Below are 26,196 nucleotides of genomic sequence, written 5' to 3'. Positions count from 1 at the left end.
GTAATATAGTAATAAATAAAATATTAAAAATATAGTAAAAAATACTTGAGGCATCAGAAAGCTTTCAGAGGAAGCAACAGACATTCAAGAAGGACTGCAAACAAGAAAAAACGTAATGACTTATTTCTACTTCTGTCCTGAATTGCTTAGGGACAGGCATTGGAGTCCATAAGTAAAGGGATGCTTCAGTACAATTGTCTGAAACAAAATAAGAAATAGACACTTGTTTTCTGGTGCACCTATATATGTCTGACGGAAAGCTGGCTAAGCATCATTAGCATGATTCTTTCTTAACACATTAATTAAATCTCTGAATCATAACCAGGCTCTGTCCTTTGCCCATTAATGCCACCTTTACAGCTGACTTTCCTGTTGGGAACTTAGTCAAGGACTGCTGGCAGAGTTTTTTTTCAATTTGCCTTTATGCAGAGTTTTGATTCGATTTTCCTTTAGACAAGAATGTCACTTTCTTCTGGAGGTTTCTCAGTGTTACAGTGTTACTAACTGTCTCTCTTCATTCCATTCCCACCTTGAGTTGCTTGGATTTTGTAGGGCAAAATAGTGAACCCCAGTGAAACTATTTTATAGATAAAATCTAGAGGAACAGAACTGTCTAACAAACTATGCATCCCCATCTCATCAAGGCCATGTACATCTTTGATTTGACCTCTTGTTCGTTATGTTTTTCTTTTATCTTACCACCTTATCTGAAATCGCCTGTCTCTTTTTCTTTTTATCTTGCTACTTCATCTTTCCCTGAATATATTCCACTATCTTAATAGTCCTCCCTGTACCTAATGCTCAATAACTTTTAGAAGATTTTTACTTACCAGTTTTATGTACTATCATGAATATATTTTACTCTATAGCTATTTATTTGTGAGACAGCCTGTAAAACCTTTAGTGCTCATCCATTTACAGCAAATACTTTTCAAGTAGTCTATTTTAAATATCCTACTTCAACATAGTTCCTGGCCTGAGTATTAAAATCAGTCCATTTAAATTCACTGGCCAAGCATTTCAGAAATCAATGCATGATATTAGCTGTCTTCATGCCAAATGTTTATAAGAGACACCCTGATTATTGTGACTTTTCAGAGTAATACTTGAAAATATGATGCCTCTCTGGAATATCCATGTAAAAAATCACTAATGACTGGAAAACATTTGCTGGTGCTTTGTTTTGCTACAAATTCTGAGTGATAATTATAGTTGATAGTTTATTCTCTCTCTCTAATCACTCTATGTATTATTTACAATGAGGATTTAGCAGAGTTGGTCAGCAAAATGAAAGAAAACAGAAGGATTTTTGTGGACAGTTAAATATAAATGAGAGAGAAATTTTTTAATCCAAGTTGTCATTTCAATTTCTTGGCCAAAACGTGAATCAAAATATTTCAGTGATCTTGAAAAGGCATTGTAACACTTCACAGAGGTTTCTGTACCTCTGACTACCTCTTCTGTGATCCACATACCCCTGTCTTTAGGTGAAATGACAAAATATAGTATGAAATATCTATAGCTGAGGCTCGTTATGAAAGAGAAATTCTGACAAATCACTTGAATTACAGCCCCTACCAGGCAACAGAATGACATTTCTGTCCAGTTCTTCAATGAAGAACTGAAAATTTTCACAGAAAATAAAAAATACTTATAAACATTTTGACAGATATTTTCCAACTAACCCTAAACATAAATGTATGATCTACTTCATTCACTATCTTAGTTTCTGGATATAGAGCTGTTCTATAACACCATTGATATGTTTCGGCTTGCAATATTCACATTGTCACCATACCCTTTCATCAAACTTCTTCGTGAATAATAATATACGAATTCTCCTGTCCCACAGTATTTAAAAAACAACAACAACCACCAAAATTTGTAAAAAGCCACTAAAATAAAATTCTGAAAAGAGTTAATAATTTCATTTCTTCACTGAATTTAGACTTTCTTACACAGTGAAGCACGTGACAAAATCAAAACTTACTAAAAATTAGATATTCATATTCTCTCTTTATCATATTCCTATTATAATATACTTAATATCAGTAGCATGAAAAAGAACGAGTCTGCAAACTGCACAAATCTTATTTTATGCATTTCAAAATAACTGCAGCACATATAACACAACTTTGCTGCAGAATAGTTCTAAGGTTATCATCATTGATCTTGCCTGAGATTTTCTTATAAAGAATTACTTGTCATTCTCTCCACAGATTTTGAAAATGAAGCTCAGTCTGTGAATACACATCAGTACATGTTAACGTTAGGTACCAATTATTTGTACAGCTTCCTCTTAATCAGAACAGCTTTTATTCCCCCATAACATATACCAATCTACTCTCAAACTACCAAAACATTCAAAGAGCAATAGTTCACCCTTAGTGTAGGAAGCAGATTTCTGAGCTTAGAAAATTATACTGATAAATCAGTTTTAGTACATGCTCCGTATCATGCAACCTGCCCCCCTGCCCCAGGCCCAAATTGTATGTTATAATAATGCCTGAGGCCATTGGACTTGATGTGATTTTTTTGGATAAAATGGTATCCTATTCAAAATGTATCAGTACCAATGCCTGTGTCCTGTACAAAAGACCTTTTCTGAGCTTATATAATACACGCTTTATGCTCACTGAAAAATTTGTATATAGGAAGAATCATGTTCAAGGAAAGGCAGAGCATTTCTCCTTCCAAAAAAACAGAGAAGTATTTTCAATATAAGTCATACCAGAACTTAGTAATCTACATGTTTCATTTTCATAATGATAATAGTAATCAGTACTGCATATGTTAATTGTTCTGAAATGCTGAATGAATAATTTTTAGTTAACCTAGCATAATAAAAATCACAACAATTTTTATTGCTAACCATTTTAAAATGGGAATGGTCAGTAGAGTATAGGTTATTAAATATATTTCATTGCTATATTGGGACTATAAATAGTTGCATTATAACTCCCTTTTATAACATTTGAAAACATGCACTTTGACAAACTTGTCCAGAAAATTGTGTAAATAATGCAAAATCTGTTTTAACATTTTTGAATTGTAATGGTATATTATCCTAAGGAGTGCCAATCACAAGCCGCTGGAGTTTGGAGCTGGGAGTACTGTTATTCGTACTAACAGCTGTCACCATTTCTCTCCACTTAGGTGAGTCTAATGAGCCAGCCGTCATGATAGACTGCTATTTGTTTCAGAGCTAGGACTTTACATCCGGAGAAAGCAAGTTACTTGTGGGCAAGCTTATAATCTGACACACAATAATACAAGCAACTAAATCGGCAAAACTGAAGTCAGTGCTGAAATCTTCTCTAGTTAATGACAATACCATTCTCTTGCACTTTAATAACCAAAGTAACTGGAAATGATACACCTACGGTCCAAATCATCCTCAGCCCAGCTCTTCTACATAATAGACACCCCAGATTGCTTTTGTTGTATCCCATGCTGAGCAGTAAACCCAGAAGCCTCTTTCCCCATGCCTGCCCCCATATACAGTGAAGGTTTTATCACAGTAGGCCGTCTCTGTTATATAGTGAAGATTTTGAGAAACTGTCATCCAAAAATGAGAACAAACATCAAACAGAATTATGGAAACATCAAAGATGCTTTTGAACAAACCATAGTATATTTCTAACAATTTCCATTACCTTTTGTATAAGTAATAGGCACATTACATTGTAAACACTAAAATAATCCACAAAAAGATTAAATAAAAACATATTACATTAATATCAAATAAACAGATTTAAAAAACATGGGGTATCCATCTACTGTTTACAGATTAGATTATTTGCAAGATGTCAGAATAAATTAGTGAGGGAACCCTGCATTTTTAGCTCACTATTTTTCTCACCATTTCCTAAAACGATTTCAATGTGTAACTTCTTGGAAAATAATTTTCTTCATTTCTCAGTCATGCATCTTTCTTAAAATCTTAAATAGATCTTTCCGAGTTCCTCATTCTTAAATTCCATTCACTTATAAAACAAAGATGCTGCAAATTTTTTTGTCTCACCTCTACACATTTTTCACTAATGTTGCACAAAGAAACTGTTGTTCTTTTGACATTGCGTCTTAATAAATGGATTAAATGAGCTGTGAATATCAGAATTTAACCAATAAAAAGAGATCTTTATTTATTTAAAATGTATCAGATCTGCTTCATCTAAAAGGCTAATTGAAAAGGCTATTCAGGTCAGCTGTGATATTAGAAGACAACTGAATCACATTTAATGCTACTTAAAGGATGTGAACAGGCTAGAAGAAAAATTAAACCATGGCCATTAAAATTTAATTTGACTTAGTGAAGCCATTAACATTTTGGTTTTATGCAGTGGCAAGCATTCTAAAAATATTTCCATATAATTCAGAAACCCAGAATTGTCAAATGGCTGACCCTTACGTACCAAAAATGATTGAAAGTGACATTAAAGGGCAAATCAGAAAAAAAACAAAAGGAGAAAAATTCTTTGAATACCATGATAAACTGTCATTCTGTTCTTTCTTCGTATATATTGAGAGTCTTTGTATGTATGTGTACTGTACACACACACACACATACAGAAACGATTTGCTCACAGCAGGTTTCTCTCTGACTGTGATTCACTTCTATTTTATTGTTGCTGCTTTTAAAGTTTTGCATCTTACCACATCTATCAGCAGGATCCTCTGTAACAGGACGCTTCTGCCTCTGATAATGGCCAAATCAACCTATGTAGTTATCAGCCTAAGCTCAACTGGAAACTTTCATACACTATTTTAGAATAACTTCTTATAGGAAAAGGCAACCTATTTACAATTTTTGGTCAAAACCAGTTACAGTCCTGTGAATTTTAGTCTTGTTATTTCACTATAAATAGTTGCTTCTTTAATATAAATTCTTACATTTTTCTATTAATTGCACACTTTGGTTTTCATTTTAACACTGAATATCAGATTTGGATATCAAATGAACAAAACACTACTTTTATATGAACTGTAAAGGAATAATCTATTTTTAAAACTTATCTTACTCCTAGTAGTGCGCTTGTGATATGTTGCTTTACCTCTACAAGTTTGCCTTTGAAATTTGAAAATGCTACTGCCAATATTCCTTAGACTCTGTATAACAACAAATACCGTAAATAGTACAAAGCAGTCATCAATGCAGTAATTTTAAAGATTTTAGTCAGTTTCATACAGACACTTTGTCTAGAATTAAAATGGTAACAATCCTGATCAGCACATAAGTAAAATCTCAGATTGACTGCCTGACAAGGAAGTACATTACCCCTAGTTTTGGCTTTCACTCCTATTTTTTCCAATTCAGTTTAAAAAAGAAAATTCAATGCTAATACAGAAGGCTTTGTTGTAATATTCCTAAAATAATACAATCTGGGGTTTCGTACCTTGCTGTATGCACATTACTTGCATTGCTCTGACTTACTTACTAGTAGCCATCATCAGTGATGACAGGAAACAGAAAACACTAAACCCTGCTAAGGTTGTTACAAATGCACTCCAGGAAGCGTAGGTTATCATGGAAGCTGCAAGGCTAATCCAGGGAGTTTCTAGCTCTACATATAGAGTGCAAAACCTCTGGGTTCAGAGAAATCAGCGGCATTCCCACCTCCACTCTGGCCACAGCACTTCAAGTAGCTTTAGAGAGAAGAGAGGTATATAACTAAACAGCATCCTTCTTATGAGCTGATAAGCCTGTGAAATTGGTAAAGGTTTGAGTAGAGTAGGGCATGTAGAAAATCTTGGATCAATGAGATAGTTTTTGAAAGGTTTTGAAAGAATACACTGTGCTGAGAACTCAACCGCCTCATGGATTCTTGCAGTTTTTCTTGTCCATGACTCCCAGACACCTTATTCATCAGCTTCTACTTCATGATTCATCGTGGCTAATAATAGATGAAACGAGTGGAAAAATAATCAAAGCTCTAATGACAAAAGGAAGTGTCTGAATATTACTCCAATAGATTATCTTCTAAATTGACTTGGCTAGCCATTAATTTGGATAAAAATTATTTTCTCCTTTCTCAACTTATTTTTTAATGGGGTACGGAAAATTAGAAGCAGAAACTAGTGATGATCTCTGTTCTTCCCCAGTTCTAGTGCCTCTAACTCCTGCCACAGAATATTTTTATTCAGAGCATCCCAGTACCTCAAGGTCAAACACTTCTAAACTTGAGGAGTTTGGTAATGTGAAGCTGTTTTACTAAGCTTTAGGACCAACTAGATCAGAGTAAAACATCTCTGGGTTAAAAGCCTCATCCACGGTTTATCAGAGGCAAAGCTGTGCTCATGAATGATATCCAGTCTCTTTAGCCTGTTGCTGGAAGAATTGCTAGATTCTTCTAGGATCTGTTTAAATTAGAGTGTGGGCAAACTACTGTATCAGCTCAAATGTTCAGTGAGCAGCTTGCCCCACAGCTCCTTTATAGCACATTTCTCCCTGACAAAATGAAATAACAGCAGATAAAAAATTTTACTTCTTATAACAGCAGTGGAAGAAAGCGAGCAGAAATTACAGTATTTGAACTTGAGCAGCTGGGTACAGCTTACATCTTCCCTTATGTTTGTGCTTTGGAGTAAAAAAACAAAAAAAAAAAGCATAGAAATAACTGTATCTAAGAATAGTGTAAATGCAAAGATACACTATAATGACAAGGTGTGAGTAGAATAAGGAACCTCTGCTTATGAGTTTGTCTAAAAACTTAATGAAAGCAACTTTTGCTAAATTAATTATATTTGTTTGAAGTCTGGCACTATTTTAATCCTAGATCTGAGCAGAAAGGAAACAACTTGCACAATAGGACTTCAAATACAGCCTGCTGAAGAATACTTTTATTAGGAGTATCCAATATGAGAGGGTCAAATAGAGCTTTTTATCAGGACTTATCAAGGAATTCACTCAGAGGCCACATGACTAGCTCAGTTAAATAAACCACTAAGTTTTGAGTATATACCAAGAGCTTGGGAAGTCTCATATTCTTCATACATTCAATCTCACATTCTCTCATTTATGAGCATGTGTCATTACGGTTAGATAATTGTGATTCCAAATGCCTTATAGAAGTCTCATTTCTGAAACGACGGTGTCACAATAACATTAGTTATTCATCAGTGTGTGAGCCTGCAAAGTAATCTCTGGAACTGTTTCTTTGTCCCAGCTATTTCATTTTACTTTATTTCTGAGATGGAGAGGAGAGATATCTTTAAATTATTTTCTTGATACACAACAGAAAAGAGCAGAGTCCTGTGCCACGTCATTCCTTTATGCATTCCTTTGCCTTGTAGGAAATATCACCGCACACAGGAAAGAAACTTTTGCATTGTAATATACAAAAGCATGGCGGTGCTGCCTGCCAAACACACTGACCCTGTCCTTTGCTCTCTTCACTGCTTTTCTATTAACAATCCTTATCTGCAAATGCTACAGAGCCTGAAATCCCAATTTCTACAAGGTAATATAAAATTCAAGCAAGGAAATAGTGATCTACAATTAGGCTCATGTTAGAACAGAATTCAATAATAAGAGAGTCTGAGACAAAACTTCCCTGAAGACTGATGCAGGATGAAGGAATTAGCCTCCCACCAAGACAAATAATACACGATAGCCACTAGTTATTCTGCTTGATGCATTGCCCAAGACACTTGGACACCTTCTTAAGAACTGCAATATGAAAATTCATCTAAAACAAAGTGTCTCCTTAGTCTACTTTACTCTATCTTAAGGCAAAGACGTGAGAAGCATCCCATTTGAGAAAGTCAGAACTGAAATCGTAGTATCAACAGGATGCCTAGGTAATTTATAAAAAATAAGTTATTATATCATCAATAGGCACTATGTGCTCATACCGTAGCGATACAGTCTGGCTGCTGCAGAGCTAACCACAATTATTTCAGCGTGCTACATGGAACACAAGAAAACTGAAACCTAATTTGTAAATCATTTATGAATCATATGGACAAAGCACACAGAAAGGCTAATGGAAAGCTGTACTGGAAATGCAGTAAATGAACATGATGATTTATTCTTATTATTGTATTTAATTCTTATTCTAGATGCTTTTCTGAACTTCTCCAGTCAAATTTGGGTTTTGTGGGTGTGTGTATTGAGATATGAATAACCAGTACAGAGACTGAAGCCATAAACTACATATACTATATAATGCTTCCTCCAAGCATTTTTGCTCTTAGGAAGCCTTCAATCTAGACAACCTCTTATGGGAAAACAAAATGTCAGCAGATATCAAGTTAGCAAATACCCATGATCTTGCAGAATGTGGTGGTAATGATTCAGCCCATGACCACCTTTTCTTGGAGTCACTGGGAAGCCATTTCCTAACACAGAGCTACAGGAGAAAGGGGGAAAACTACTCCAGTTTCACTGCCATGAAACTAGTGTGATGTTCTCTGTCTACTTGTCATTACTAACAATGCTGCAACAATGTTAATATTATTAATAATAGCATTAACACATTGCTAATAGGTATCAAATTTTCTGTAACATGAAGTAATATATACAAGATGAGATAATACTGTTACTACTGAAAAACGCTTAATTCTCTTTATAGAATAAAATTATATTTTTAATAACCAGGAAAAAAAATTATCGGGTCCTCAGTTTAACTCTCATTTAAAAGTGATAACATACATTAGCCTAAACTACTCTCCTGCCTTGGATATATTTGGGACAAACACAGTACTGATCAGGGATGTCACACACTAAAATGACGTTTCTTTCCTCCCCATCCCAGGGCCTCTCTCTAACTCAATGTTGGAAGGGAAACTTCACCCTCAGTGGTTTTTGTAACTTTAATATGAGGTGCTATTCCCCATCTCTGAACTTGTCTCATTAACTTTAAGAAGAAACTGTCTTAAATCTCAGCAATTCAAAATAAGAGAGGCTGAGCACTGAAAATAATGCCATGCAAATTCCTGATTCAGATAAACAGCAAGGTAAATTCAGTCTTTCTGATAACATTGTCCATGGTATGCTTTATATCGCATTATCAGCATCTTCAATGCTTCCTCCTCTATAGTTGGTAAGCCTCGCTAGATAGACAATGAAATGCATTCCACACCGTGTGGGTGTGATTTATTTATTTCATAACTACAGAGTTCTACTTCTGTATTTCCATGCATTTCAGTGTTGTAATTGCTGTTTCAAAATGACGCAGATAAGTATCAGAAAAAGATTTTTAAAAAAGAAAAAAAATCTCCCAACCTCTCATACAAAACTATATCAACAGAAACTCAAGGAATATGTTTTACAGGCAGTTAACTAAGTGTTTCTGTAGGGGAGTAACAAAGGATAAACTCATCCAGACTTCATTAATTTATTCATTTCTGCTCCTGAATGATTTCAAATTAGGGAGATACTGAAGGGTTGCCATCACGACCATTTATTTCAGTGACTTTTAAGTCTTTACATTCCTTTATGGATTCAGATAGCTGAAAAGAGATTTGCCTTCAACCAAACATAGTATTATTGCCACTTCCAACCAAAAACACAAGGAAAGCGCTTCTGATTAAAGATGTTTTATGAGCTGTTGTTTTGTGAAGACAGGCAGAAAGATGAAAGAATCGGAAAGAAAAGGCACCAAGGAAGTAGCAGACACTGAAGTCTGCTTCAGTAACATGACCCTTGAGAAGAGGTAAAAGAGAGGATTTGGGGGCTATGCTGAAACTACAGAACGTTAAAGCAAAAGAGGAAATAAATTGTACACAACTGGTCAGAGAAACAGGTCTTCGTATGTTCTCAGTAAGATTGCATCAGCTTTTCCAATTTTCATGTCTTACTCTAACAATATGTGGGTCTGGTATCTTGATTAAACCACATAGATCCAAAGTAGTAATTTGATTTTTCACTTCCTGCCTATGGCCATTTTTCCCCCTGAACCTTGCACCATTCTGAATTAGAAATACACAAACAGTAGTCTCCAGTACTACATAATCTGCAAATGGGTAACTACTGGCTTAATCCTGCTTCCTCAACACAAGCAGTGATCAGTGTCCTAACAGTTTCCAGACTATCAGCCAGACGTGTGCTCAAAATATCCTTATCTCTTCTCTTCAAGATTCCATCGTGTTCACTGTCCGTTGTCCATCCTTCTCTTTGTTTTCCTGTTGCTCTCTAACATACAGCTGCCAGCCAAGTCTGTTCCTGCACTTGTGCTTGCAATTTGACTACTGAGGGATGGATGCCCTGATGCTTTTGTACTTTAGGTAGTGGCTTCTCTTGTGTTTGCTCTTAATCTTTTGAACTGCTCCTTCATTTGTACATTAAACAGGGTTTATCTACCACCATCCATGATTATGGCTGCTATAAACACCAACTAGCATTGACTAGTACAAGAAGCAATACAGAAAACTAAAGGTGAAAGCTAAATCAGACCAAAGAAAAGTCCATGAACAAGTTTGCTGGGGTTTCAGAAAAAGCTATTATTTACTTGAATTTTATTCTGTGTTTCCTAATTTTGTTTAAAAGAAATACTGCAACAACTGATTTCATGAAATTCAAGGAATCTAATAGAGAAGGTCTAGTAACTTATTAAATATATCCAGCCATGAGTTTGTTTGATAAGTTTGGAAAAAAGAATGTAACTTTCCTGTCGTTCATCTCTACCCTATTGAATCTCCATGACCACAGACCGCTAATGGAAATTCTGTTCCTTGTAATTCATTCAGTTCAGCACATAGTAAGGAAGGTTTATGACACTCCTGACTTTCAACTCTCCAGTCAAATATGGAGGAACACAATCAACTGCTTATTTTTTGCAAGTTATGAAACAAATATACAAAACAAGACAAATCTGGGTCCTGAGGAATTAATGTATTATTCAGAGCAATCATGAGCTATTTTTTCTTCTTATATTGGTAGCATACAAGGTGTAATACGGAGGAATGAAGTCAAGTTGTTTGATTAATAAAATTTGCCTACTTCTTTTATTAAAATATTTACATAATGATGAAAGAAACAAATAATGATTTGTTAATTGAAAACTGTGAGCTAGTGAGCTTACACATACTTCATGCTGATAAATACTGCCACTATATGAGACAGGCAAAAAAGAACAGATGTAGTCAACTCAATTGCAATTCAGTAACTAAGATATAGGTGCCTAATAAAGGTACTTCAATCCATTTAATCAAGTTTTCTACAAATCACACACTGCAGCATTTGTTTTCTGCAGGCTGGTAAAATATCATTTAGGACTGACATTTTGAAACTTAGTTTTTTAATATATTCTCTGTAATTTAAATGCACATAATTAATACACAGGATTACTCACTGAAGACATCATTAGATACTAAATAGTTTCTCTTCTGGTTTGACACACCCATTTAGAGATAAAGAGCCTATTCTTAATAAAAAAGGGAGTGGCTAACTATCATATCCCCCTGAAATAATAAGCAAAACAACAGGCTTAAATTTGATGTGTAAGATTCAAACTTTGCAAAGAACTGTTCTGCCAAAGCTCAAAAATATATCATATCAGAAGAAACTGGGAATTTTCAGTGTGATAACAGTTCTGTCCCTGCAACTCTTTGACCTACCTAGACATGCGTTAATCAGTTATATCCAAGTTACTAACACAAGGTCCCTGACTGATCTGCATCAGTGTGAACATGTTGCCACCACATGCCTCTTAAACAAAGACTCACAGAATGATGACACTTGAGGTGTTGAATGTAAAATTTGATCTTGTTCTTGTACCTCTGGTCAGGGTTCATACTTGAGCCTAATGCTGCTTATTGATCACACTATTTTCTAGAAATTATGTAGCTGGTGGCTGCAAACATTCTGACAATAAATATGGGACATACAAGGAATAATTATAAATATCATGAAGTTGCACAAAGGTGATAAAATACATTCATCACAATCACTGTGCATGTATATAGCAATTACAAGTCATACAAGGTCTTAATTTTGCACCAGAGCGAGTCTATGCAGGCCTATCACACCAGTGATACATTAATTATTAATATTTTTTCTTTCACTTTTGTACCAGTTTTAGTTGCATGAGAGGATTTTGAGTTCAAAGAGAATATTTTAAGTATTTGTGAAAGATATTTTTATATTAAAAATATAGTCAAAGTTTCACAAAGTAACAAATTAAGCAGCAGGAGCCTTAAGGTGCAGAATAAGGTTTTTTGTTTTATGAGCATGACATGTACTTTTAGTGACACAGCAGACTGAGCACAGAGCAAGGAACCTGGTACTCCTGAAGACTATTCCCAGTCTCAATACTTTGCTGTGTGGCTTTAGGAAAGCTCTCAAATAAGTGCTGAAGGAATGAATTGTGTATGTCCTGAGCAACAGTTTTAGGTTTAGTTTTACAGAGCAAGACTAAAAGCTTTAGGAAAAACAATCACCCAGGAAAGAAATTCTGAGATCTCCCTATCTATACAGAGATTAGTCTATATTCTGTTTAGGCAGTGCTATATATTCAGTTTAGTCAGTGTTTACTGCAATGTATACTTCTAATGCTACAAACTCTGCCTTAGCACATTTCAATCTCATGTCACTAAGTTCTCTTAAAAAAAAAAAACAACAAGATTGCCTTAAAGCTACTGTGTCTCTTTTTTCAAGCATGGCCTTACAATAGTCTCAGCCTTGGGAATTCAGATCCACTAAAAGAGAAAAATATACGCTAAAGTACAGTATGTGATCTAAACATCATTTTTCCAGCAAGCTATTCTAAGATTTTGTTCTGACAAACCAACCATCTATAGTAATAAAACACAGGAACCTGGGAATGTCAGGATTGCTCTCCCCTTTAAAACAAAAAACTAAAAAAAAAAAAAAAATTGAAAACAAACTCTGATACTCTCCCGCTAAGTTTCTTTGATTTTTCCAAGACACAAACATCATTTTGTGTGTACCTGAATAAAACAGCCAAGTAATCTCATTTGTTTTCACTCACCTCCTGAAACCACCAGTTATGGTAACTAAAGCATCCGGTAGAAACGTACACACAGTATTCTTGACAATCAAGCTTACTGCATCCGCTTCTGCCTTAGATACACAGCTAACAAGGTCCTCATAGTAGAGAAACCCTGGAAATCAAAGGCAAAAAAGTGCTGATCATTCTGTGGAATTATCAGAATCTACATAGTGTTATGTAAACCTCATATGAAATAGCCACCTCTCACTAAGAAGTTAAGTCACACAACTCATACCATGGGCAAGAGAACCCTATAATGGCAAGAATTAAGAAATGCTCAATCTTGAACCTGAAACTACAGGTTTGTTTCAGGACATGTTGTGGGAAGAAATAGATTTTGATCCAGCCTCTTCAGGAGTCTTTCCTTCCTCCCCACCATTCCTGGAGTCAGTCTCCTGCCTCGGGTGTAGGGGATCGCAGGCAGGAGACAGCCTCTTCCTTCCCTCATTCATCCTTGTCCTTATAGTTTATATATATTTTTGTCATTACAATTTGTTATAAGTTGTAACAGCAGTTACAATTTATAACAGCATAGCAGTCAGGATAATTGCTCTGCTTGCTGAGAACCTGAATATTTATAAATTACTCTGACTTCCCTACCAGCTCCCATCAATGGCATTTCTGGACGCACTGCTTTAAAAGGCGCTCTTGTCGAAATGATAGAGTTCTACCCAAGTACAGGGCTCAGAGATATGTGAAATATCCCAGCTATCTTTAGGTCTGATCACAGAGCTTGTATCAAAAGAGCCCAGTCCTGCAGCTTGTTTCACATTTGGATATGATACGAAAAAGAAAAAAGGACAAAGGAGCATGAATGTGGGCAAGCTGATCCAAGGGATTCTGAGGTGATGTAAAACACATGGATTTAATGCAAAAATAAAGTTACGTTATTTTAACGTCATGTTACATAATCTCCTTTTCTTAATGCAACTGAATCCTTTGTTTAAATAGGTCCCTTTATTTAGGGAAATGGCACACACACACACAAAAAAATCTATGGGGAAGCAACATTATTCATTTGACCATGTTTAACACTTTAAAGTTAAGACGTGCTAGAATTATAGTGGTAACTTTACAAGTATTTTATTACAAATATGGATTTATCACTAAAGTAGGGCTGCCTTGAAGGAGACAGGTCTCCTCTGAAAAGTAGTTCTGGGCTTTCCCAATATAATTTTTTCACAACCTGTGCAATAACAACTCATTAATAGTTTTATGTAAAGGAGCAGATTTCATTGGGTGTCTGTGTAAGTGATAAAAAAAATGCATATTCATATTTTTTTTAATGACACCATTTTTAACTAGGAGACCTGTTACTCCAAATATTATTTTTAACTTAATAATTTAATATTCACAAGACACTGCTGCCAGAAGAGAGATGTGTAAATGAACTTTGCCTCCTCTTCTGATCTGTTATCAAGTTCTTAGAGCTCTGAGATACGAGTTTTTATGAGACTTTCACCTTACCTGCTCTCTGCATTTTTGACAGCTTAAGGGTCTTGTCAGCTTTTACCTCTTCCAGAGTTCGTAAACCCATTCTGTACCATTTCTCAGATGTTTTCACTCCCACTCCAAAGACTGAAGTAAATTGCTAAGGTTAGTAGAGGAACACACATTTCAGTGTTGTTTTCAAAAGGAGCAGTAAATTAACAAGTAGGTAACAACAAGGTTTAACAGGGAAAATACTGGGCAGAATTTATCCTACATTGAAGATAAATAATAGTGTAATACAAATATACAGATTCAGTTTCCTTTCTTTGCCTAGTTACATTGAACAGACAATTGTTTTTATACATGGGCAGTTCTCATTAAAGTGAAATCTAAACAACAATACAATAGTATCACAAGCAGCTTTATGCTATTTAGCTAAAAGTACACTTTCAACTAAGGTTTGAAATAAGGATAGTAGTCTTTATTTTTACTGCACAATCAAGAAATGCAAACAATAATATTAAGTAGCTGGATTCCCTCGCACTAACTTCATAGAATAAGAGATGTCTCAAGACTATCTTCCTAATTTGACAGACATTATGATTTTGTATTATATGCACTACCAGCTCTCAGCTGTAGACATGATGTTGGTGTTGCAGCACTCCCAAGAGGTGGGGTCAGTGGGAACCCTGTGGCTCTTGAAATTCTGCGCCGAGAGCAATGGGTCTCAATGGTGCATGGAAACAGATGGTAAATACATAAAGACAACTAGTCTATTTTTATATGGCATTCTATAAAACACGTATGTTTGGAGGTTGTGCCAAATATTGTTTTCCAAAATGGGATTCAATTTCAAGTACAAACGGTAATTTTTGTTTGCTTGTGTATTATGAACAGCCATACAATTCTTCAGTCCTCAAGTGAGCCAAGCTAAATTCCTATATGTCTTATTTGGAGTACAGATTTCACTATTTTGCCCACTGGAAAAAAAAAATATGCTCAAATCTACCAGTCTCTGAAGTTTTAGTATGGTTATATTGCATTTATTCCAAAGAAATTTTGTACTCTACCTTATTCCCCAAGAAAGGATGTAAAGTAAAAATGTCACAGTTGTAAGCACTATTCAGTGGATCAATATCTCAGATGAACAGTGATATGAAAGCAAGAGGGAAAACTTTCATGCCTGCCCAAAAGCACGTTCTTCATGTTCAGTTTGTCAATACTGAAGCTCTCAATAGTTTCTTTGTGCTTTTATAGAATTCAATGAGTAGCTGTGTAAGACACGAATAACTGCTGTTTTCCATTGAATCTACAGCCTCTGAATTCCAACCATGCTAGCTTTATTTTGTGTTTTTCTAATGAGATTAATTCCTTGGAAATAGTTAAGATAAAGAGAAGAATGAAAACCTTGAATAATATTAAATAGGAATTACCCTACATTTTGTACATAATGGATGAAATTACCTATTCTTTGTCTGAATCATGGGTGTTTATGAAAGAATGATTTTTTTAAATACTTAGATTGTTATCTTTTAATGTTTTTGCTAGTATTAAAAGATTTTCAAAAGGGTCTATTACAGGGCTTAGAATGATTCCAAGAGACTTAATTAATATTGGGATAGAGAACTAAAGAAAATGGATTCTATGCCACTGTCCAAATTTTTAGGAAAAAACCACCCATATTTTTTAATTTCCATACTAAGATCCATTATTATTCAGTATATTTATAGACATCAACTTAGAGACACTGCCAAGAGTGCAGTGTGAGTAGCAGGTAGCCCATTTCTTCAATTGTGTATGCAAACATTTTTCTTTTTCAGCTGGTGAATTATATGAACTTGTTCTCTGCAGCATCCACTTCCATAAGGAGGCAAACTGACCATGTCATTCATGTACCCTACATCTAAAACATGGACTGTATAATTTATTTCAGTCGTTTGATAACTGTGGCCCTGGGACCAGCAGTGATCTTTTAAGTCATGATGAGTGATTTGCAGCAGTTACCAGAACCATGCCAAACAATAAAATTTAGGAATTCACTAATATTATGGGATTCTTCTTGGGTTTCTTAGAAACACATAAAAAGTTGTTGGGAAAAACTGGCTACAGCAAATTTAGCCAAAATGTTGAGCCTGTGCTCAGGTAACAAGAGAGCCACGTAAGTTTGCTGTAATTTGGCATGTGAAACAAGGCATAAAGCATATTTGAGATAATCTGTCCCCTGATAGGTTTTATTCTAACCTCCAAGAAATTTTCTTAAACCCTGAAACATAAGATTTAGTGGCTGATCCTCAATCTTTACTACCATTAATAGGCAAGTGTGGTTCCTGAATCCTGCTACACATATGAATCTACACCTCTTCTCTGAGTATTGCTACAGATGGCATCAACTATCACTGAACATCCTTTCACGCTTGTATTGCGGGTCAGAGAGAATAGAAGAACCTTTCAATATCTGGAGTGAATGTAAGTAATGCTGGGGAGAATTAAACAGTTCCATTCCTTTTATTCTCTAATTTAAGTTTTTCTGAAGACACAAACAGGATATTTTTAGAGATTAAAACTGCAGGTAAAATTGAAAAAATATTTTTCCAGTATATATTCTTCCAGTGGAGAATTCACTGAATATTTAAGAAATGGGAACTGCAGTATTTTTGTGTTTTAGATTCCCTGTAACTATGAAGAAGTGTGACCATGACTCTGAACCTACAATCTGCCTAAAAAAGAAATATCTCCAGTCCTCTTCCTTCTGCCTCACGCAAGAGAGAATTAAAATAGATCCGAGTCATCTTCTTCACCTGGTATTTTCTTAATGCCAGAATAAGATGGTGTCATGTTATCATGATAATCAACTGAGGAAAAAATAAACCAAATGGTAGGTTAAACTTACAGCAAAGAGTATGCATTACGTTAGTTTTGAGGAAAAAGAGATTGTTTGGTTCAAGCCTCAGAGCAACTGTGTATACATCACATTACATTAGAAAGGTAGCTGATTTCACCATTATTCCCTACTCTGTCACAGTTTCTCTCTCTCCCTTTATCTTTATTCAAGACCTTTCTTTCTTTATACTTAATATTGGATGTTCCTTTATAACAAAATTGATGCTTATGTCTCAGATCTACTAAACAGAGGAAAAAATATGCAATTTTAAACAACAGTAACAAACCTCAAAAGATTTACCTTAAATGATTTGTATCGTTCATCATTTAACACTTCTTTAGCTCTAGAACTCTCTCCTTCTTCAATAATCTCCTAAACAAAGAAAAATGTTACTTTTTTGAAAAAAAAAAAATCAAAATTACAGAAAGGTTTAATAAAATAATGTAAAGGAAAGTCTTATCAACCTGTAAAACCCTGAAGAGCATCCTTAGCGAGCATATTGTTTTATTCCATTAGGATCAAATTCTGCAATCGTTTTTGAGACAGAAAATTACTGAAGGATGATGGAGAAACTGGAACCACAGAATAAATTTCACAGTACTTATTTACTCATAAATTTACTCAAGGATGCAGTAGAAACTGGGACCATGGAATATATTTCACAGTACTTATTTACTCATAAATTCATGGCCAGAAAGCAGTTATTTATCATAAGCTATCAATGAGTCGTCCTGAAAATTAGATTTCATTATTTCGTTGAGTTTACTTCTCTTAAAAGCAAGAACATTGTAAGAATGGACATATTTTTTTCTTGAATGTACAGTTTCTTCAGTCTTTCTAATAAAAACTAACAAACAAAAAATCCCCCACCAATAAACCCCTCCAAATCATCCTATTTTCCGTGGGCTCAAAACTCAATTCCCAGTCCCCAAGTAGTAGGTACAAAAAGCATTTCACAGGCTACATTCCTAACTGCTGGAGTGAGGCAAACGAGGAGCCAGAGTGAATCACAACACTCAGCAATGACCTCTCCAGGCAGCTGAGCCCCCTGATCAGCTGCCGGCTGGAATAACAGCACCCAAGATGCAGGGTCCTGAAAAGGCTAAGAATTAAAGAAAATTGCAGGGAATACTCAAAGCTCCAGTAAGAACGTAAAGTTCATCCATCACCTAGATAAAAGGCTCTGCTATAACTCAGAGCAAGGTAGGATTTATCGTTAAAGTACTAAAATATTTACCAGTTTTGCAAAAATAATATTTCTAATAAAGCATTCAGCTGAGCAAAGTGGTGTTGTAAAGTGCAGAAGTCACTTGAACAAAACCTGTCACATTCAAATCAGAGTGAGCCTTTAAAAGTTACATACAAAGATGATACTGTATTATTTATTAATTTGTATTTATTGATTAGTTACCTCTATTCCTAAGGGCGGGGGTTCCATGACACAATCTTATGTTACTACAAAATGTTTCCAGAAATCATTGTGTTCTTAGTAACAAGGATAGTATTATGTTATTACAGGAAATACAGAAGGTTGTGTAAATACACACAGATATCAATGCTGCACTCTGTGACCTCTAAAAGTAGATCTGAAAAAGTATCAATTGGCAGAGAATTCGGAGGTACGTTACCTCAATGACATCTCTGACTCGGTCTCCCATGCAGGGCAACCCTTGTATATCTTTCATTCTGGTTACTGGAAATGGAAGACATTTCAGCACAGAAGCTGCTCTCAGAAATTCCAGGCAGAATATTTCACTTTCTTTGAACTCATAATTTTCAGCCATTATCTCAAAGGCATCCTGGGGAGTGGGGAAGTGTAGAAAAAAGTGAAAGGTTAATAAAAGGTTAAAATATTCAGTATACTCCTTAGAAAGGGTACTTTGTCTGTTAATTCAAGAATGATTTCTTTATTCTAGGGTGAAAAGATAGAGATCATAAAAAAAAAAAAAATCAGTATAATTTTCTAACTACTTGAAATTTTCCAGATATCATAAAAATTGTGTTTTAGAGGCAAATGTTGGAAAAGATTCTGATCTTTAACAAAGCCAAACTTCAAAACCTTTTGTGAGATAGACTTTCCATGTTCTCTGCAGATCTAATGAATCAATGTGAAACAGCACCATAATTTTTAAAATTGTGCTTAAACACAAGTAATCCAGCAGGTCAGTATGTGACATCTTCATTTTCAGACACAACCAAATAGGAGTCTGTGGCAATACTAGAAAACACCTTCTTCTTTTTGAACTTGTAGCCATGCTTCTATTTAGTAATTTAGGGAACAAACTCTCTTTTTCCTCATTTTTCAGATGTATGACTTATACAAATAGACACTTTTTCTGTGTGGTTCTTCAGCTATCCATGGCTTGTTGTATTCAACATTGCACTCAAAACTACCTGGAGATTGCCAGTACTTTTTTTTTTTAACTATCCATATGGCATTTATGCAGCTTTGAAATCTCCCTCCCAGAATATATATATATATATACACACATATATATATATCTTAATAGCAGCAATTTTTAGAAATGAAATGCAGGGAGAAGAGATTGCACAGTACTGGAGAAGAGAGGCAGTTTTTTGGTTTCCCACTGTAGAATACTATGTTTTGGGAGAGAACAAATGCTGCAAAAAGAGTTTGTGAATAACATGAGATGAGAACTTATGGAGACTTGCAGCTGATTAGCAGCGTGGAAATCTGAGTTCTTAATGAAACCTTGCATAAAACCTCAAAAATTTTCAAAACTGAAAAATAAAGTGTTTTCTTCAGAAATGTTTAAGAATATACCATTTCCAGAAGAGACTTTCACTGTTCAAAATACTTATCTAAAATGCATCCCACACCTGGCTGTTAGGGATGCTCTTGTGCACCATTCAAATAGCACAGGGTAGGCTAGGTACAGACCATAAACAAGCCAGCCTTGCAAAGCTCCCGCACTGCATTGTGTCCTGCAGTCCTGCCAGCGATCCCATTTCTTACTCTTCAGCCAGTCTCTAAAGAGGAGCTAACAGATCCCGGCCTTGAAAGGGCCGTATGCTCCACTGTATCTGTTGCTGCATATCCTTCCTATTTTCCAACTTACTCCTATTTCTTCTTTGACATGCAAGGCATTACAAAATAACAAAGAAGTGGCCGTCAGTGTGCATCTGCCTGCAATTATCACTTCACTGAGCTGTAGTCCAAGTGTCTGTTCAGAAGTGGCTTTGGAATAAGGATGAGTAACACCCTGTGATACAGATATCGACAGCAAATGCCTTACTAGAGCAATGACTGCAGTGGATAGTAGGAAGGAATAAGATTAAACAGATTTTTTCCTGCCCTCAGTGTTTATGGGATCACTGTTCATATTTAGGTTCAGATTTCATTTCATTTGTAATCAAATGCATTGTTATGTAGTTTAGAGAAAAATAATTTTAGATTTTGCTTTGATTTTTATCTTAGCATTAATGTGCTTTATATTGGAAGACAAAGCCAGGTAAAAAACCAGCAGGCCTTGCACATCCTAAATGCAACATGTGCGATATCTCCAGGTGAACTGAAGTCAGTTCCAAGCCCCCTGACTGACATGACAGCAAATCCAGCGAAGTCGTCCCTTTATTACATCCATGGAATTGAGAACATAACCTGTCAGCCTGCATTGAAGGAATACAGCATGATTTGAACAACAACAAAAAGATTTTACTTGAGGTACAATCATTTAGATCATTAAAACAGAACAAAATTCTTAAAATTAAACGTACCTTTCACAATGAATGTAGGTTATTTACATATTACATGTCATCGTTTGGTCAGTTCTAGAAAAATAGACCATCTGATACATTGTGTTCTTCAAATTATAAACATTATAGTCTCATTGAAGCAAAATGCAGGTTTTAATAAAAATCTTCAAGAAAATGCTGTCTCTGCTGACCCTAGAATTTGCAAAACTTTCGTCTTAACAAATCAACAATATGAGATCTTAATTGGTTTGACAGTATCTCTTTAGAAGAAATGGGTACCTCTGCTGAACAAAACCACTTCACTTTCCTTTTTTTTTTTTTCTGTGCTACTATCTTAAAGTGTATAAAAATAATTAAGTAGGGCTTGCTACAGAGAATTTGCTTTGTTCTGTATCACCAGTATAACGTCACTCTTTGATCTCTCTAAGAATCAGTCATCTGTTGTCCATCTCACTGGAAGAATCCTCCCCTTAGCTGCATATTTATTTATCAGATACCCTGATTAGTAAGTGCTGTATGATTCCATTTTCATAACATTTCATGAAAGACCTCTTGAGATAGAGAGCTGTTTAGCAAGCTTAATCTGGAAGTTTCTACCACTATTTACATTCCACTAGCCCTTGAGTATAAGGAGTCAAAGGGAGGGGGGAGAACTCTCCTTTGAGGAAAAAAAAAAAAAAAAAAAAAACCAACAAAACCCAAGAACAAAACCCCTTTCTATTACAAAAATAGTGCACAAAACTTTAGCTTCCTTACAGCTGTCTTTAAAGGTCTTGCAGTGGTTAATTGTTGGATTTATCTAACTGCTATTCTTTTTTCCCACATTTAAGATCTTTATTTGTTTGACAGATTATGCTGTATTTAATTACACACTTTTTGGTTAAAGACAGGTGCACATTACAGTTCCTATTCAGAAAGAAAACTAATGCAGAAAGAGAGGAAACTACAAATTTGAGGTCCCAAACAACATGGATTCATCCTGGTTTGCATCTGGAAGAAAAAAACACAGCATACACAGTACTGCAAAGCAAATGGGGAAATAAATTTTAAAAGTGGGGTGATAGGAGTTGGATGTTTCTTCTGCTGTGGTGTTTTGTTGGGGTTTTTTTGTTTGTTTTGTTTTTTTTTTTTTATGTGCTCCCAAGTTCTTATTCTTTTTATTCTTTTTCAGCTTCAAAAATTCTTTTCTACTATGTGGTAGAAGACGCTAATTCTTGCTTTAAGTGAGGTTTACAGTTCCACTCACAAAATTATGATTACTTCTGCTTTCTTTTTCTCTCTTTGCAATCTCTGCACATGAATACTCAAGAAAGCAGTGTTTGGCAAGAAATCTCTTACTCCAGTTAACACTAGCAGGGGAGTGTTAATTAGGGGACAGAACCAAAAAGATATAGTCGCTACCCGCTTGTTAAAATAGTCTATACATACAAAACATAGACAGACAACAGTTCTCATAAGTACCTGCTCAGCAGTATGTAGTAAAGGCAGAGACTGGCAAAGTCATCTTCTTGATTAGGAGGCTCAAAATGTCTAGGATGTTTTTTCTCACTCCCAACAGGCGGCCTCTCACATGCACATTTAAATAGATGCATTCTACACTGAATAATCAGCCATCATGATAAATGTGTCTGCATATACCAGTACCACTGCTGTTTTAGAGAGGTATTAGCCCCTTCCTACTAGCAGGAGGGCAGTTGTCAGAAAAGCTGTCACCACCATCATTGAAAGAGACAATCACATGTAGCATTTTACTCAGAGGCGGTTGACAGTCAATGAGAAAATATAATCAAAGCATTTTTATCATTCTAGTTTGCATTTTTCAGTGTTTTCCTGTCTTTGCAAAGCTCATTAAGCCGCTTTAAATAAACAATTAAATAGTATTGAATATTCATTATTCCCTGTACAAAACATTGCTTGCAAATGTTGCAATTAATTACAGATCTGTCTTTTTGCATAAAACTGCTTTTGACATTCTTTTTGATAAAATCTTTCTGCTTCAACAAACGAAAGCAACTGATCTCCAAGTGGAGTTGCTGTCTATTGAATATTATAGTCCATATTGAATAACAGGAGGGGAAAAGTACATGAAATTCCTATATTAGCTGAGAAAAAGCTTGTGATATATTAGATCTCTGGTGAAATCTACTTATGGAAAGTTACTGACACCTCATTTATTCTAAACCTTGGTATTTCGTACATTAAGCACCTCACCATCTTTTTATCAATCAGATCAATACTCAGATTGACTATTTAAAAGGTACTAGTTTAACAGGAAACTAAATTTCTAGAGATTTCCAACATGTGGGATTTTCATAATCTCTGGGGTATTCTGCAGGGGCTGCTCTAATTAAATGTGAAAGATAGCTGGGCTACATTTCAGTTCTTCATTTATTGTAAATTTTCCATCTGTATCTGAAATTGTGGAATGCATGTTGGTGAGACTTGGGCTATAGAAAAATTTGGGGATGGAATGGACTTCCAGATCCCGGTGGGTCAGATACAAAAGTACACACAGATTTTGTTGAATTACGTTAAAAATAAGGAAGAGGGTGGATGTACTGACAGAAATTTTGAAGCCATTTAATATCCAGTATTTGAGACCTAATAAGATAAAATATCATTAACAAAGTAGTTACCAGTAAGCATCTTGCACACGTAGAAGTACACACTAAAATATTATATTATAAATGTTAAAAATCATAACACTGAAATTGACAGAAAGAGCAAGATTCTCAACTAATACGAGAATGATTCTCAGAAAAAAATAATAATTAATAATGTTATGCTGATTTATGCCTGCTGAACAGGTAATCCAATAACTTTCAACATGAATATCAGAGTACATGAGTTCACTCACAGTCAGAAAAGCTAAAGAAGCTAATAGTCCCATGCTATGCTTCATATTATCCTGCTCGTTTCAACAAGATGGTCAGAGCAGTTCCATTGCTACTTGCAAAATAACGTCTAATAATCTCAGTTTAAGACTCTGTGAGAACAGACATCACCAGTATTATACTACCAAGAAAACATTTAAATCTTATCCGTTTTGAAAAGAAAGCATTATGGCTTCATCGATAGGGCACTTGTCTTATCCCCATGCCTACACCCACTGCTCCTCTGCTGTGTGACCTTGGAAAGCTGCTTCAGACCTCCCTGCCATTGTTTCCTTTGCTATCTTTCATTTGCTGTCTATTAGGGCTATGAACTCTCCAGAGCTTGAATTGTCTTCTACAATGTGTTTGTACAGCATCTCTCATAAAAAAAGGCGTCTATCTTACTTGAGCCTGCAAATGCTACTGCAGCACAAATAAAAAAACAACATACCATTGTACAGGTGAACTTAATCCGCCAGAGCACTAAATAGCAAAGTGCATTTAAAAAAAACAACAACACCCCCCCAAAAAAAACCCTACATGGTACCTGCTTGAAGGACTATTATACTCAGAACAGCAATTAGACTTAAATTGCTCTTCCTCTCAATCACTGTTTTCTACTTGAAGTTTATTTAGTAAGTCGTAAATCCAAAGCGTGGGTCCTAGTTCTCATCACATTGCTATTGCCAGTGCTTGGTGTCCATTGAAAACTGACCAAAGTCATTTTAAAGAGATTTAGAATGAACCATCTATTCAAATAATTTTCTTTTCACTTTCCCCAGTATAAATCCTACTTTCATGTGTCGATGGAAGAGTCACAGGGCCTGCATACATAGAGAGAGAAAATAAATACTATCAGATGCTTATTTCAAGGAGAATGAAGCAATTTGAGCCAACCTGTAGTGTTGACTAAAGTGGTTTCCAAATAAATAAAATTATCCATTTTTGTTCAATCTGAATTTTTTTTTTTTTATTTTATTTTTGGTATCCGAACTGAAAAGCCCAATACTTGCCCAGGTCCAAAGATTTTATCACATCATCTTACATCAGCTGGAGAAACAAAGGAGCCAAGAGAATGACAATAACAGTAATAGCATAATGTGCAAGATCTCAAGGTCCTTGTATACACACTGTTATTAGAAATAAATATCTGTTAGCTCCAGCTGCTCCTCATATTAACCAATAATAGCAGGTTCATTTCTTACAACAGAAAATAGTGGTGCTCTTGAGAAGTTTCTATATTTTTCCACATAATGTGAAAGAAAACAAGACAATTGTGAGAAAAGATTTGCTGACGGAGCACAACAATGCTAGTTAGAGTATCAATCAAGTAGCACTGCCCTACAGCAGATAAAAACACACAGTGTAATAAGAAGCACAAAATCTTGAAAGTATATTACATGTATTATTATGGCCAAAGAAAACAGCATAGGCTTGATGTATACATACAAATTTGGGTTGCCAGAAAGGGCAGGTGTATTTATATTCTGTCCGTATTTTAGGGAGCACCCTCCCACTTACCTTAAAAATGAGAAGAGATATTTCCTCCTCAGACCAAACCACCAATTCATTTTGGACAGGTATATACTTCACATACATTTACAAAATTTGCAATTTTGATGTACTGCCTGGAGAATTTTCACAGAAGTAAGCTATGTCAGTAAGACAGTACATGTTATTAAGGGTATGTATTGTATTCAGTGGTTTTCTACCTATAGAGCTCCCAAGTTCATTATAAAATTAAAGTTGAGGTTCTCCTGAGGTCTGTTTTAAAATGGAATATTAATAAATGCTTGAGCCACTGGCATAACTGATACATATTTCTGTAGGTACAAAAGAAGAGAAAATAAAAGAGATTTTCTTTTTTTCCCCCTCTAACAGAGTGGAAAGGAAACCAGGCATCTTTCCCATGCTAAACATCCACATTCTCATTACCATGAGTAACAGCCAAAGCAGAGTAACATTCAGTAGCACTAGCAATAAGCCTCAGAATCACAGAACCATTTGCCGCTGACTTAATTAGTTTCTTCTGTAAGAATTAAATTGTATTTTCCTTACAGAATAATGTCTTTCTGGATTTTATTGCAGTATAGTATTAATATTCAAATCCAACAATCCCTCTTGGGCACAGCAGAATGACTCCATTTATTTTACCACATGAAAACACAATGCAGCCCCTAAGTGTATATTTTCAGTGGGAGAGAGGGAGGATGGCTAGCTATTTACAAATGAGCCAGAGAACATTGTAATATTATATTTCATAACAACATTAATGTTCAAGACAAACATAAAGGAAACATGCTAAAGTACAGCCTCTTGTGAAACTATTTACCCTTTTGTT

At 35.3% G+C, this 26,196-nt stretch overlaps 1 protein-coding gene across 3 annotated transcripts in view; it reads right to left on the bottom strand.

The window, feature by feature from the left end:
- Positions 1-26,196, bottom strand: part of DNTT (DNA nucleotidylexotransferase) — a 95,888-nt gene that overhangs the window by 54,981 nt on the left and 14,711 nt on the right. For 2 of the 3 annotated variants that reach the window (XM_087766061.1, XM_087766063.1), the window contains 4 exons: positions 18,894-19,064; positions 17,566-17,637; positions 14,421-14,544; positions 12,933-13,065 (listed from right to left, as the gene is read on the bottom strand). In XM_087766061.1, coding sequence (XP_087622187.1) covers positions 12,933-13,065; positions 14,421-14,544; positions 17,566-17,637; positions 18,894-19,064 — 500 coding nt within the window. The remainder of the gene's footprint in view (positions 1-12,932; positions 13,066-14,420; positions 14,545-17,565; positions 17,638-18,893; positions 19,065-26,196) is intronic. The other variant, XM_087766062.1, reaches the window with a different exon arrangement.

Source organism: Nipponia nippon, unplaced genomic scaffold (assembly GCF_047370975.1).
Source record: "Nipponia nippon isolate SJK-2023a ecotype South Korea unplaced genomic scaffold, ASM4737097v1 scaffold_3, whole genome shotgun sequence".
NCBI classification, from domain to species: Eukaryota; Metazoa; Chordata; class Aves; order Pelecaniformes; family Threskiornithidae; genus Nipponia; species Nipponia nippon.
This window is presented reverse-complemented; position numbering and strand designations above follow the sequence as displayed.